We start from the raw sequence: 15,620 nt of genomic DNA, 5'->3' as shown, positions 1-15,620 counted from the left end.
TAGTGTGTACCCGCTCTAAAAAAAATTCACATAAGGGGTCATTGTGATGTGTTTGGGTCTCCCTTGATTTTGGTAGCAAGGTCACCCCTCAATATAAGATGCTACCATAAGGGTAAAGTTTTGTTACTGGATGTATTTTCCTATTGTGCTCTTTCTGTTACTCTCCATGAAAAGCTCACTGATGTGTGGAAGAACTCATAGTTAAAGCAGAAGAGAACATAGTAGGTCATTTCAAGATCCTTTATTGGGTCATTGAAATGAACTAGAAGAACATTTACTCCATATGTGAATTGCAACCAGTGCCAATGCTTGACTACAATCTTTGTAAATATCAGTCACCAGTACAGGTGCATCTGTGGCCAACTTAATGAATATATTTGAATATATTTTTGCTTGTTTCCCCAGGAATGTCCCAGTGGGATTGTTAATGAAGACACCTTTAAAGACATCTATGCTCAGTTTTTCCCACATGGAGGTAAGTGACACCTTGAATCTTTACAGTATCTCACTTGAAAGTCAAACAGTTAAACAAATCTTGTATCCGCACAGCTTCAATAACATGTTTAGAAAGACAGTAAGGCCACTCTTTACCCAGGTGCATAACAGATATGGAATGGTGGAATTTCTATCACACAGTTACCCGTACGTAGTTAGCATATGTACATAATAAACGTAGCAGATCTCAGACAGAACAGTATGTTCTCCGGGACTCTTTGGAGGAAATTAGAACATAAGTATCTTTAAGATACAGGTTGTGAATGAAGTGAAATAAAATACACTGGGGCAGATGTATTAACCTGGAAAAGGCATAAGGATGTGATAAACCGGTGATATGTGCAAGGTGTTAAATGCACCAGCCAATCAGATCCTAACTGTTAATGTACATATTGGAGCTGATTGGCTGGTGCTTTATCACCTTGCACATATCACTGATTTATCACTTCCTTATGCCTTCTCCAGGTTAATAAATCTGCCCCATTGTCCCCTATTTAATAAGCACACTTGGATTTGCACTTGGATGGCAGTGGCACATCTATAATGGGTGCAGGGTGTGCAGTGCACATAGGCCCCTGGGCACAGGGGAGTCCTGCACCCAGAGCAGATCCCATGGTGCGCCTGCAGCAGACTCTCTCCCACGTTTTGCCGGCGGTGCCATCTTTTGATATTAGAAGCACTGGCTCTGTGCCTGAGCCCTTTTTTTTAATAATCTGTACTCCTGCCATCTTCCACAAATACCAGTGGAGGGCTCACAATGTAGGAGGACGGGACCTGCATGTGGGACCCCCGAGTCATTACTACTCCTCTGCTGGGTGGGTTACCGTGCTCTCTGAAGAAGAGGTGGGAATATCACTGAACAAGGGTCCTCCTTCCTACAGTACAGCTTTAAGACAACCACTTTCATGGCATTAAACCCTTGTCCAGAGATACTGCTCAGTTTAGCCTCGTTTATAGCTGAAATAAATCACATGAGTTAGGGAACAGCAGGGTTGTTTTTATTACACTTTTGTGTGTCTGTAAATCAATTTATTACACTGCTTGAGGTGCCCCTTGAAAAGGGCTAAAAGTTTAGCAAGATGCTCCAAGGCTTCTGGTAGGTGAAAATGAAATGTCAATTTGAGGAGTGAGATTGTGAAAGTTACCAACAGCGGGATCTTTCATAACATATATGCCTTTTCTTTTTTTTCAACAGTTCAAAATTATAGCACATTTTTGCACCACTTCATAAATTGAAGTGTGGAGAGTCTATGCCATACTGTGCTGGAACTAGAGATGAGCGGGTTTGGTTCTCAGAGAATCGAACCCTACCGGACTTTGCCTTCCGAGTTTGGTTCCGAGCCGGGCTCGGGTTTTCCCGCCTGACTCAGAAACCCGAACGCGGCAAAACGTCATAATCCCGCTGTCAGATTCTCGTGGGATTTGGATTCCATATAAGGAGCCGCGCGTCACGGCCATTTTCACTCCAGTCTCGGAGAGTGTATTGAGAGGACGTGTCCTCGGTGTTCAGTGTCTGTGTGAGGGCGGGAAAGTGGGGTGGCGAGTCTTGTGCTGTGTTGTGCTGCTCAGTCCAGTCCAGTGTAGTCACAGTATTGGTGTCCTCTGCTGCCATATATCCAGTGTAGCTGTATAAAGTGGTGCTGTGTTGTGCTGTCCAGTCCAGTGTAGCCAGTGTATTGTGCTGCATCAGTCACAGTGTTGGTGTCCTCTGCTGCCATATATAAAGTGTAGCTGTATAAAGTGGTGCTGTGTTGTGCTGTCCAGTCCAGTGTGGTCAGTGTATTGTGCTGCATCAGTCCAGCCAGTCACAGTGTTGGTGTCCTCTGTTGCCATATATCCAGTGTAGCTGTATAAAGTGGTGTTGTGTTGTGCTGCATCATACCAGTGGTAGTGTCCTGTCTCATCAGTCATTCTAGTGACGAGGCAGTCACAGTGGTATACGCTGCTGCTATATGTCCACTGCTGCTGTATAATAATAATAATAATAATAACAACAACAACAAGTCCCTTACAGTGTTGCTGTGTTTGTGCTGCATCAGACCAGTGGTAGTGTCCTGTCGCATCAGTCATTCCAGTGACGATATACGCTACTGCTATATGTCCACTGCTGCCGTATAATGATTATAACAACAACCACAAGTCCCTTACAGTGTTGTTGTGTTGTGTTGTGCTGCATCAGACCAGTGGTAGTGTCCTGATCATCAGTCATTCCAGTGACGATATACGATATGATGAGGCAGTCACAGTGGTATACGCTGCTGCTTACGACAGTGTGAAGAGCGCCCGTAGGGCGGGATGAATCACCTAGTATTAATATATCTCCAAATAAAAGGGTTATTATCCAAATTAATTTTACAGGCTTTGCCGTGTGTGTGTGTGTGTGTGTGTGTGTGTGTGTGTGTGTGTGTGGTTTAGGGGTACGCTATCCTGTGCCACCAATATTGTGCGTGTATTACATCTGGGCAAATTCCAGCACGTCCCATGTTTGTGTCGCTTACTTAGTCATACAACTACCTCATTGCACCTCTTTTTCTTCTTTGCATGATCTGCTGTTTGGGGCCTAGTTTTTTTAAGTGCCATCTTGTCTGCAACTGCAGTGCCACTACTAGATGGGCCAGGTGTTTGTGCCACACACTTGTGTCACCTAGCTTAGTCATACAGCTACCTCATTGCACATCTTTTACTTCTTTGCATGATGTTCTGTTTGGGGCCTAGTTTTTTTAAATGCCATCCTGTCTGCAACTGCAGTGCCACTCCTGGATGGGACAGGTGTTTGTGCCGCACACTTGTGTCGCATAGCTTGGCCATCCAGCTACCTCACTGCACTTCTTTTTCTTCTTTGCATCATGTGCTGTTTGGGGACTAGTTTTTGAATAGTGCCATCTTATCTGCAACTGCAGTGCCACTCCTAGATGGGCCAGGTGTTTGTGCCGCACACTTGTGTCGCTTAGCTTAGTCATCCAGCAACCTCGGTGCAACCATTTGGCCTAGAAACAATATTGTGAGGTGTGAGGTGTTCAGAATAGACTGGAAATGAGTGGAAATGATTGCTATTGAGGTTAATAATACCGTAGGAGCAAAATTACCGGGTCTGGGACTGAGGGTCGACAGCACAAAGGTCGACACACCTTAGGTCGACTCCAATTGGTCGACACACCGTAGGTCGACATGGACAAAATGTCGACTTGGACAAAAGGTCGACAGGGACAAGGTCGACGTGGAAAAAGGTCGACATGAGTTTTTTATGTTTTTTTGGTGTCATTTTCTTTGTAGAGTGACCGGGAACCCCAATTAGTGCACCTCGTCCCCTCTCATGGCTCGCTTCGCTCGCCCTGCTTTGGGCATGGTGCCTTCGCTCCACTACCGCTTCGCTCGGCACACTTTACCGTTCCAATCGTAGTCCACGTGGATCGTTAAGTATGAAAAGGTTCAAAAAAAGAAAAAAATCGTGAAAAACTCATGTCGACCTTTTTCCAGGTCGACCTTGTTCCTGTAGACCTTTTGTCCATGTCGACATTTTGTCCATGTCGACCTAAGGTGTGTCGACCAATTGGCGTGGACCTAAGGTGTGTCGACCTTTGTGCTGTCGACCTGGAGTCCGGATACCAAAATTACCCCCAAATTCTGTGATTTTAGCTGTTTTTATGTTTTTTTCAAAAGTCATCCAGATCCAAAACCAAAACCAAAACACGAAAGAGTGGTTTTGGCAAAACCAAGCCAAAACCAAAACCCAAAAGTGGAATTAGAACCAAAACTAAAACACAAAACACGAAAAGTGCCAGCCGCACATCTCTAGCTGGAACCTTCCGCTTTCAATCCAGTACAACCAAATCTGACTTTGCAATGCACCTTGGCCATTTTATGCATTATAAATTACCTTCATTGTTTTTATTATCCTTAGTATCTTCTTATGTAACCTTAATATAACACAATCTCTATCTATATCTATCTCCCTCTGCCAGACACCTGTCCTGTCCAACAGAGATTTATTGTTTCTACATTATGTGTGCAGCCACCAAGTTTCATCTTCGACCTATAAATTGGGTCACTGTCTATGGAGGGAATTCAATTAGCCCCGTTAATTCAACGGGGTGAAAAAATAGGATTTTAATTACCTACCGGTAAATCCTTTTCTCGTAGTCCGTAGAGGATGCTGGGGTCCACATTAGTACTATGGGGTATAGACGGGTCCACTAGAAGCCATTGGCACTTTAGGAGTTTGAGAGTGTGGGCTGGCTCCTCCCTCTATGCCACTCCTACCAGACTCAGTCTAGAAACTGTGCCCGAGGAGATGGACATCTTCGAGAGAAGGATTTAACACAGATAGTGGCGAGATTCATACCAGCTCACACACATAAGGCAAACCAAGCTAACAAGCTTGGAAACGCAGCAACCGCTGAAACAGTACTTACCAAGTAACAATGCAGTACTTAACTAAAAACAAAGTTGTACTGAACCAGAAAACCCAGCATCCTCTACGGACTACGAGAAAAGGATTTACCGGTAGGTAATTAAAATCCTATTTTCTCTTACGTCCTAGAGCAGAGGTTCCCAAACTGTGTGCCGTGGCTCCCTGGGGTGCCTCGGGACACTTGCAGGGGTGCCCTGGGTTGGTGGTCCAGGACCAATTCAAATTATTCATGGTCAATATAATAGGCAAAACCAGTGCTGGTGGCTGCCAGTCATAAAATATGTGGCCAAACAGAAGCAAATCTTGTCCCTCACCACACAACTGACCCTAAGGATGACATATAAACGCAATCTACTTAATGTAATATTTCTTTCTAAATTTCTCAATAAGAAATTTTTGGTCTTGGGGTGCCATGAAAAAAATTCTGATATTCTAGGGCGCCGTGATTCAATAAAGTTTGGAAACACTGTCCTAGAGGATGCTGATGTCCACATTAGTACCATGGGGATGTACCAAAGCTCCCAGAATGGGAGGGAGAGCACTGAGGCTCCTGCAGAACTGATTGACCAAACTTAAGGTCCTCAGAGGCCAAAATACCGAACTTGTAGAACTTTGCGAACGTGTTCGACCCCGACCAAGAAGCCACTCAGCAGAGTTGTAAAGCTGAGTCACCCCGGGCAGCCGCCCAGGAAGTATGAGTAGAATGGGCCTTAACAGACGTAGGACACGGCAAGCCTGCCGTAGAATACGCATGCTGGATAGTGAACCTGATCCAGCGAGAGATCGTCTGCTTAGAAGCAGGAAACCCAATTTTCTTGGGATCATACTGGACAGAGAGTCCGATTTTCTGTGACGAGCAGTCCTCCTCACATAGATTTTTAGAGCCTTTACAGCATCTGAGGATTTTGATGAAATTGAGGAGTCAGTCGCAACTGGCACCACAACTGGTTGGTTGATATGAAATGCCAACACAACCTTCGGAAAAAACTGCTGACTTGTCCGAAGCTCAGCTCTATCTTCATGGAAGATCAAGTATGGGCTTTTACATGACAAAGCCCCCAACTACGACACACATCTAGCAGAAGCTTAGGCCAACAAAGTGACAGCCTTCCTCGTAAGAAACTTGACCTCAACCTCCTGTAGAGGCTCAAACCAGTCCGACTGGAGGAACTGCAACACCACGTTAAGATCCCAGGGTGCCGTAGGCAGTACAAAGTGAGGTTGGATATGCAGAACTCCCTTCAAAAAAGTCTGAACCTCAGGGAGGGCAGCCAACTGTTTCTTGAAGAAAATGGATAGGGCCGAAATCTGGACCTTTACGGATCCTAACCTCAGGCCCATATCCACACCTGCCTGCAGGAAGAGGAGAAAACTTCCCAGTTGAAACTCCACCATAGGAAACTTCTTGGACTCACACCAAGATACATATTTTTTCCAATTACGATGGTAATGTTTAGACGTTACTCCTGTCCTAGCCTGTATCAGGGTACTAATAACCTTGTTCGGAATGCCCTTCCGAGCTAGGGTGGTATTCATGTGACCGCCGGTCACCTGACCGACAGTCACATGACCTCCGCCACCATCCTGACGGGTCACTATCCCGATGGTCGGCATGCCGACCAACAGGGACTATTTCCACTCGTGGTGTCCACGACACCCATAGAGTGGGAATAGAACCCGTGGCGAGCGCAGGTCGCCACCGAGCCCGCAGCGTGGCGAGCGCAGCGAGCTTGCAAGGGGCTTGCTGCACTCGCCCCTGCCCGTCGGGATCCCGGCGTCGGTAAGCTGACCGGCGGTCAGCAGTACTACACCCCCGAGCTAGTATGTTGCGTTCAACCTCCATGCCGTCAAACGTAGCCGCGGTAAGTCTTGATATGCAAACGGCCCCTCGGAATGAGTGGGAGTGGTGGAAACATGTACACCGACTGGAATACCCACGGAGTCACTAGGGCATCCACCGCCACTGCTTGCGGGTCCCTCGACCTGGAACAATATCGCCAAAGCTTCTTGTTGAGACGAGAGGCCATCATGTCTATTTGGGGTACACCCCAAAGATCTGTTACCTCCTTGAACACCTCCAGATGGAGACCCCACTCCCCTGGATGGAGATCGTGTCTGCTAAGGAAGTCCGCTTCCGAGTTGTCTACTCCCGGAATGAAGATTGCTGACAGCGCCAACGCATGTTTTTCTGCCCAGAGGATGATTCTTGTTACCTCTGACATTGCAGCTCTGCTCTTCGTTCCGCCCTGTCGGTTTATGTAAGCCTCTGTCGTTACATTGCACTTGAATGGCCCGATTTCTCAGAAGATGGGCCGCTTGGAGAAGACCATTGTAGATGGCTCTTAGTTCCAGAATGTTTATCGGTAGGCCGGCTTCCAGACTTGACCACCTTCCTTGGAAGGTTTCCCCTTGAGTGACTGCGCCCCAGCCCCGGAGACTTGCATCCATGGTTAGAAGGATCCAGTCCTGAATCCCAAACCTGTGGCCCCCCAGTAGGTGAGGTAATTGTAGCCACCAGAGGAGTGAAATCCTGGCCTTTGGCGACAGATGTATTCTCTGGTGCATGTGTAGATGAGATCCCGAACACTTGTCGTAAGAGGCCACCATCTTCCCCAGAAGGCGAATGCACTGATGAACCGACACCCAGGTTGGCTTCAGGACATCCCGGACCATTGTTTGTATCACCAACGCTTTTTCCTCTGGAAAAAACACCCTCTGTACTTCCGTGTCGAGGATCATTCCCAGAAAGGACAACCTCCTGGCTGGTTCCAAATGTGATTGTGGAAGATTCAGGATCCAACCATGTTCCCTGAGTAGATGGGTCGTGAGAACTATGGACTTTAACAGCTTCTCCTTGGACGATGCCATTATCAGCAGATTGTCCAGATATCGAATTATGTTCACCCTGTCTACGGAGGAGAACCATCATTTCCGCCATCACCTTGGTGAACACCCTCTGTGCTGTGGAGAGGCTGAATGGCAGGGCCTGGAATTGAAAATGACAGTCCCACAGTGCGAATCGGAGATAAGCTTTATGCGGCGGCCAAATCGGAATGTGGAGGTACGCATCCTTGATATCCAGGGATTCCAGGAATTCCCCCTCCTCCAGACCTGATATCACCAACCTTAGAGACTCCATTTTGAACTTGAACTCCCTCAGGAAGGGATTTAGCGATTTTAAGTTCAGAATGGGCCTGACCAAACCATCCGGCTTCGGTACCATGAAAAGGTTTGAATAGTAACCTTTGTTTTGCATATGGGGAGGAACTGGTACAATAACCTGTGCCTCCACCAACTTCTGGATGGCTTCCTGTAGGATAGCCCTGTCTGCCAGCTGGCAAGCCTGATTTGAAGAACCGGTGAGGAGGGAGATCTTGAAATTCCAGCCTGTACCCCTGGGACACAATATCTTGCACCAAGGGATCCAGGCCGGACGACACTCAGACGTGACTGAAATGCCTGAGTCTCGCCCCCACCAGCCCCACCTCCACCGTCATGCTGAGGACTTTGGCGTACCCGAAGTAGGTTTCTGTTCCTGGGAACTCGCCGAAACAGGCTTCTTGGATTTTGGCTGACCTCCTCTAAAGAAGGTGTTAGACGGCTTGGCCTTTCTTGCTTTGGCAGTCCGAAAGGACTGAGATGCAGCTGAAGAAAAGGGTTTTTTCATAGCAGGTGCAGCTGAGCGAAGAAAAGGAGACTTACCCGCTGTAGCCGTGGAAATCCATGCGTCCAACGCTTCCCCAAAGAGAGTCTGACCTGTGTAGGGTAGGGTCTCCACACCTCTCCTGGATTCCGCGTCGGCAGACCACTGGCGCAGCCAAAGTGCCCTACAAGCTGAGACCGACGTGGAAGATATACCTGCAGCCATGGAACCCATGTCTTTCATGGATTCCACCATAAATCCTGCAGAATCCCGAATGTTACGTAAAAACAATTCAACATCACTTTTATCCATTGTATCTAAAACCTCAAGTAACGTGCCTGACCACTGTACTATAGCTTTGGAAATCCATGCACAGGCAATAGTAGGACGTAGTATCGCCCCTGAACCCGTGTATATGGATTTGAGAGCAGTGTCAATTTTGCGATCAGCCGGCTCTTTTAAGGCAATAGATCCTGGAACAGGTAAAACCACCTTTTTTGAGAGTCTGGATACAGACGCGTCCACTATGGGTGGGTTTTCCCATTTTTCCTCCTCCTCAGGGAAGGGAAAAGCAACCAGAACCATTCTAGGGATCTGGAATTTTTTCTCCGGGTTTCCCATGCTTTCTCAAATATAGCATTTAATTCTTTAAACGCAGGGAAGGTTAGCGAGGCTTTCTTATTGTCAGTGAAGTAAGCCTCCTCAACCTGTTCAGGTGTTGTATCAGCAATATTCAACACATCTCTAAATAGCCTCTATCATACACTGCACCCCTTTTGCAAGAGATGCCGCCCTCCGCAGCACATCCCTCTCACCGTCTGCCTTGTCAGAATTGGTATCTATGTCATCTTGCATAATCTGGGCAAGAGCACGTTTGTGGGAACATACAGTAGGGGGTCCTGAGCTAACAGAACCGAACCAAACTGCCATAGAGTTCTGTAAAACCTGAGTTGCAGATTCATTCTGTGCAACCCTAGTAGAAATCTGAGAAATCATAGTTTTAATAGAGGATAACCATTCAGGCTCCCTTGCTGGTATCTGTGCTAAGACAGTGCAATCCTGATTACATGGAATGGGATCATCCTGAGAGGACATATCCTCTGCAGCATATGACACAGAGTCCCTGGACTCTTAATGGAGACCACAGACACTCCACACACACACAGGGGAGGACAGAGTTTCACCCCCAAGAATGGCAAGAGATACACAGAGATTGGAGCCAACCCACACACAGCGCTTTTAAGGTATAGGGAGACCCCCAACCAGCGCTGACTGTGCACATTAATAGGTTATACAGTTTTTATACAGCCTCCCCCCCTTCTACAACCCCCTGGTACCGTAAGAGATAGCTGGAGTTGAATTAGAGGGACAGCTCTCACTGACAGCGCTTTGCAGGCAGGAAAATGGAGCTGAACGCTGCTTGGTCCGCTCTGAGGAGAAGCTCCGCCCCCTTCATGGTACTGTCTTCCGCTCTACTGGAGATTATACTGGCCTGAGGAATTGTGCTGGCAGCGATCCTGGGACCCTGACAGGCTTGGAGGTCAGTGTAGGGTGTATGCGCTGGCTCAGGGCGCCCCTCACAGCATTGCACTATGTACCGCTGAGCCCCAGAGCGCAGTTAGTACTGCGCTCCATACCCTGTTGCCACCATCTTCACACCGGTGACTAACTCGCCACTGATCTTTTGGCTCTGTAAGGGGGTGGCGGCATGCTGCTGGGGTGAGTGATCCCCTGTGGCGGGGAACGTTCGATCCCCTCAGGAGCTCAGTGTCCTGTCAGCGGAGATAGTGGCTCAGACCCCGCAGGGCGGTCACTACTTCCCCCCTTAGTCCCATGAAGCAGGGAGGCTGTTGCCAGCAGCCTCCCTGTAAAATAAAAGACTTAAAAAAAAAAACTTTTACCAGAGAAGCTCTGTAGAGCTCCCCTAGCTGTGACCGACTCCTCCGGGCACATTTTCTAAACTGAGTCTGGTAGGAGGGGCATAGAGGGAGGAGCCAGCCCACACTCTCAAACTCTTAAAGTGCCAATGGCTCCTAGTGGACCCGTCTATACCGCATGGTACTAATGTGGAACCCAGCATCCTCTAGGACGTGAGAGAAAGGGGGGTAGCCTCAAGCTTTAACGCCTGGGGCTATTCAATTAGAACCCTTTTTTCCCCGCACGTTAAATGAACCTGTTTTCAGGTGTTAACACATAGAATCTAAGATAAGCTTGTGCCGGAAACTCGAAAACAGGCTATTTATCTGTGATTTCTTTTCAGTCCTGCTCAGATCCAAAAAGAAATCCCCGCTACGTGCAGCCCGTGGGCTGCATTCTGAGCTAGCGATTACATGTGTGTAATGTTACTTTATAATATAGTAGCTTGGGGAGGCAAGTATTGTATGTGACATCATTGGGCACACAGAATGGCCATAGGCAAACACGCTGGGGGGGGGGGGGGGGGGGTTCCAGTTGCCTGGAAACCTCCCTTTCCCATAGCTTAGCTAGCAGCCACTACATGCAGTATAAAGGGCGACATGGAGTTCCTGCACACGCCCAGTGGCAGCAACTTTCCTACCAAGTCTGCTGCTGTGTGCCTGTGGATCGAAGTGCGCAATAATCACACTAGAAAGGGACTCAGGTAAGTGGCTTACTGTCTTACATAAATTGCATTTTGTTTGGGGCAGGCTGTACCTTGTTACATGTTAATTATGCATCCTCATGGGCTGGCAATAATCGCTCTAAAATCAAACATTTGGAACCCCCCTCCCCACCATCTCCCCCATCAGAAATCCTGCTTTTGCCCCTAATGACATCCACCGGGTGAGGCCACGTACAGTACAAAGGAATGGTAATATGACAGAGAGCAGGCAAAGAGTCACCTAATCTGCTCATTGCCTGCAGAGAGAGATACTGTAGCATAAGAGAACACCTGTGTACATTTTTAAGATTACTGTTCCTTTAACCACTTGCCTGGCATGGTCGTATCAGATGCGACCATGTCTGCAAGTGCTCTATCTGACGTGGTCGCATGGGATGCGACCAGTCAGATAGAGAGTGTTAGCAGCGGCAGGGAAGATGAACTTCCCTCCTCTGCTGCTGTCAGAGGGACCGGAAGGTCCCTCTGCCTCCCCGCACTCTCCCCATGTGTCTGCCGTGCTGCCGATCACTGCTGATCGGTCAGCATGGCAGGATCCCCCTCCTCCAGCGGCTGCAGACAATGGCAGCCGCTGGGGAGTGTAACTGAACCCTCCCAAGCCACCCCCAGACCCCCCTCTGTATACCTGCAGGCTGTCCCGGCTTTCAAAATGAAAGCCGTGATGGTCGCGATGTTCCCAATGTTCCGATGTTCTCGATCGATGTTTCGATGTTTGGGGGGGGGGGGGGTTCACAAACCCAAAAAATATTTTTTTTCCTTTTTTTTAAACTAAAATAATTTGGGATAGGGTTAAAATCATGTTCTTCACCTAATTCACTCAGAAAAAAAATCGTCAATTTCGGAGCGATTTTCTGTGAAATAAATCGTCAGTTAAGTGGTTAAACTGATTGTTGTGGGATTTAGCTGGGAACTTTTATATAGAGAAGTATCCAGTGAATTATGAATAGAAACTCAGTACATCCCCCAATCAGACAGGGCTTATCTAGGGAGGGACAGGTATTGAGAGCTGTACACTGTGACAATGGCCGGATTAAGGGAGGGGCAGGACAAGGGCGCACCGTGGGCGCCGGGGACGCAGTTCTACCCCATTCCAGTTCTAATTAACCCTGCCGCATAATACCCCTGTCAGCGTTATGTCCCAATTCCCTGCCAATGGGCTGCATAAGGGCCACTGACGCGAGTTGGACACCCCTGGTGAACAGTAATTTTAATATCAGAAAATTAAATCTGACAAGATGTGACTTTTTCACAAGAAGAATTAAGCTTTGCTCGCTGTGTGCTAAAACAGATAATGAATTGTGTTAATATTAAATTGTGCTCTCTGCCTCCCCCTCCTGGATGTTACTGATTTGTGCATAAGCAAGAGCACATGAAATTTAGAGAACTATGGGGGTAATCAGGGGCGGATCCAGAAAAAAATTACAGGGGGGGCACCATAAGGGGCTTGGCTTCGTTGGAATGGGCGTGGCTTCATTGGAATGGGCGTGGTATTGCAGGAAAAGACTACCTTATACCCCAGTTTTGCAACCTGCACGCCCAGACGTTGGCCACCACAGGAAAGAAAAATAATCCTGATTCATGCCCCTTACATTATTTGTCATTTTTCCTCCTTATAGTAATGCCCAGTATACATTATGCCACATACTGCAATGGCCCTTACACATTATGCCACACACAATAATGCACATGACACAGTATGCACACCGTAATGCCCCCGACACATTATGCCACACACCGTAATGCCCCCGACACATTATGCCACACACTATAATGCCTGTGACACATTATGACAGGAATTGCAATGCCCGTTATACATTATGCTACACACTGCACTGCCCCTGATACATTATAGCACATACAATGTCTGTGACACATTATGACACACACTGCAATGTCCGTGATACATTATACCACACACTGCAATGCCCAATACATTATAGCACATACAATGCCTGTGACACATTATGCCACACACTGCAATGACCTTGAGACATTATACCACAATGCCCGTGATATAGTATACCATACACCGTAATGCCTGTGACACATACCGCAATGCCCGTTATACCCTATGCCACACACCGCAATGCCCGTTATATATTATGCCACACTGCAATGACCCTGAGACATTATACCACATACCACAATGCCCGTAATATAGTATACCACACACCGTAATGCCTGACACATTATGACACACACCGCAATGTCCGTGATACATTATGCCACACACTGCAATGACCCTGAGACATTATACCACATATCACAATGCCAGCGAATATAGTATACCATACACCGTAATGCCTGTGACACATTATGCCACACACCGCAATGTCCGTGATACATTATGCCACACACCGTAATGCCCATTACACATTAAGTCCTACAGTAAGGCTTCTAATTACTTTTCAAATACCTGCTCGTTGTCAGGGGTTTCATGCACTGGGTGTCATGCTCGTTGCCAGGGGTTTCATGCACTGGGTGTCATGCTCGTTGCCAGGGGTTTCATGCACTGGGTGTCATGCTCGTTGCTAGGAGGTAGTCCTTGTTGCTAGGGCTGTGCTCCCAGTGCCATATATGTCCCCAGTGCCAGATATTCCCCCACGGTGCCAGGTACTCACATGCCCCCAGTGCCAAATATAGCCCCCCCCCCATATGCCAGGTACACATATACCCCCCCAGTGCCACATATGCCCCCAGTGCCAGATATTCCCCGACAGTGCCACATATGCCCCCAGTGCCAGATATCCCCCCCCAGTGCTATATATGCCCCCAGTGCCACATATGCCCCAGTGCCAGATATTCCCCCCCAGTGCCACATATGCCCCCAGTGCCAGATATTCACCCCCCCAGTGCCACATATGCCCCCAGTGCCAGATATTCCCCCCCCCAGTGCCATATATGCCCCCAGTACCAGATATTCCCCCCAGTGCCATATATGTCCCCAGTGCCAGATATTCCCCCCCTCCCTGCCAAATATGCCCCCAGTGCCAGATATTCCCCCCCCAGTGCCAGATATGCCCCCTCAGTGCGCCCCCCCCCCCCCCCGCTTCCTCCGCCGCTCCCCCCGCTCCCCTGCTGTTAGGAGGGACACGGAGGGCACAGTGCACGCCTCCCTGTGTCCCTCCTGTGTCTCCGGCGGCCGCCGGTCACTCTAATAAAGGAAGTGCTCACGAACGGCACTTCCTTTATGAGACCCGTGGCCGCCGGAGACCAAGGAGGGACACAGGGAGGCGTGCACTGTGCCCTCCGTGTCCCTCCTAACAGCAGCGGAGGAAACGAGACCGCAGACTGACATGCGGACGCTCGTCCGCATGTCAGTCTGCACTAAATCAGTGGCGCCCCCGCAGCCCCTCGCCCCCAAGCCACCGCGAGGGCTGCGGCGTGCGCACAAAATAAAATAAAAATAAAAATAAAAAAATCAACTAAAAATGACAGGGGGGGCACATGCCTTGGTGCCCTTCCCCTAAATCCGCCACTGGGGGTAATTCCAAGTGGATCGCAGCAGGATTTTTTTTGCAGTTGGGCAAAACCATGTGCACTGCAGGGGAGGCAGATATAACATTTGCAGAGAGAGTTAGATTTGGGTGGGTTATTTTGTTTCTGTGCAGGGTAAATACTGGCTGCTTTATTTTTACACAGCAATTTAGATTGCAGATTGAACACACCACACCTAAATCTAACTCTCTCTGCACATGTTATATCTGCCTCCCCTGCAGTGCACATGGTTTTGCCCAACTGCTAAAAAATTTCCTGCTGCGATCAACTTGGAATTACCCCCTATGGGGGTTATTCAGGTTTGTTAGCAGGTGGGGCAGATGCAACATGTGCAGAGAGAGTTAGATTTGGGTGGGTTATTTTGTTTCTTTGCATGGGAAATAATGGCTGCTTAATTTCTACACTGCAATTTAGATTTCAGTTTGAACACAACCCTACCAAAATCTAACTCTCTCTGCACATGTTACATCTGCCCCATCTGCAGTGCAACATGGTTTTGCTCAATTGCTAACTTTTTTGGTTTACTAACAAACCTGAATATGGCTCTATGGTCGCACAATTCCAATTCCTGCACTACAGTAGCTTCTACTTTTGGTCTACTGATTAGTTTAATGTTATATTTTGTCTTATTTTGGGCTAATTTGAGGAATAGAATGTCTCTGTCTCATCATTTATACTGAACTTGTGTTATCTTATTATAGCTAAGCCAGTAATATAAAGAATGATGGACTATTTCAAAGCTAATCACATAAGCACTAATTCATCTCAATAATGTGTTTGCACTGTAGCTGCCACAACATTCTGGTCAGGATTATCCTAAAATTGGTTCATTGTAATCTTCCTCTAAATGTAGATTTAATTATATGTCACATTTAGGGGAGATTTACTAAATATTTTATCTATGTGTATCATTTACGTTTTCATCCACCCTGTCC

The 15,620-nt window shown here is 47.7% G+C and overlaps 1 protein-coding gene across 2 annotated transcripts in view; it reads left to right on the top strand.

Annotated features, from left to right (window-relative positions):
• KCNIP4 (potassium voltage-gated channel interacting protein 4) overlaps positions 1-15,620 on the top strand; it is a 1,130,783-nt gene that overhangs the window by 969,801 nt on the left and 145,362 nt on the right. For both annotated transcript variants that reach the window (XM_063921664.1, XM_063921654.1), the window contains exon 3: positions 406-475. In XM_063921664.1, the coding sequence (XP_063777734.1) occupies positions 406-475 (70 nt within the window). The remainder of the gene's footprint in view (positions 1-405; positions 476-15,620) is intronic.

The sequence above is a fragment of the Pseudophryne corroboree genome, chromosome 1, assembly GCF_028390025.1.
Source record: "Pseudophryne corroboree isolate aPseCor3 chromosome 1, aPseCor3.hap2, whole genome shotgun sequence".
Taxonomy (NCBI): domain Eukaryota; kingdom Metazoa; phylum Chordata; class Amphibia; order Anura; family Myobatrachidae; genus Pseudophryne; species Pseudophryne corroboree.
The sequence above is the reverse complement of the archived record's forward strand: the minus strand, read 5'-3'. Positions and strand labels throughout refer to the sequence as shown.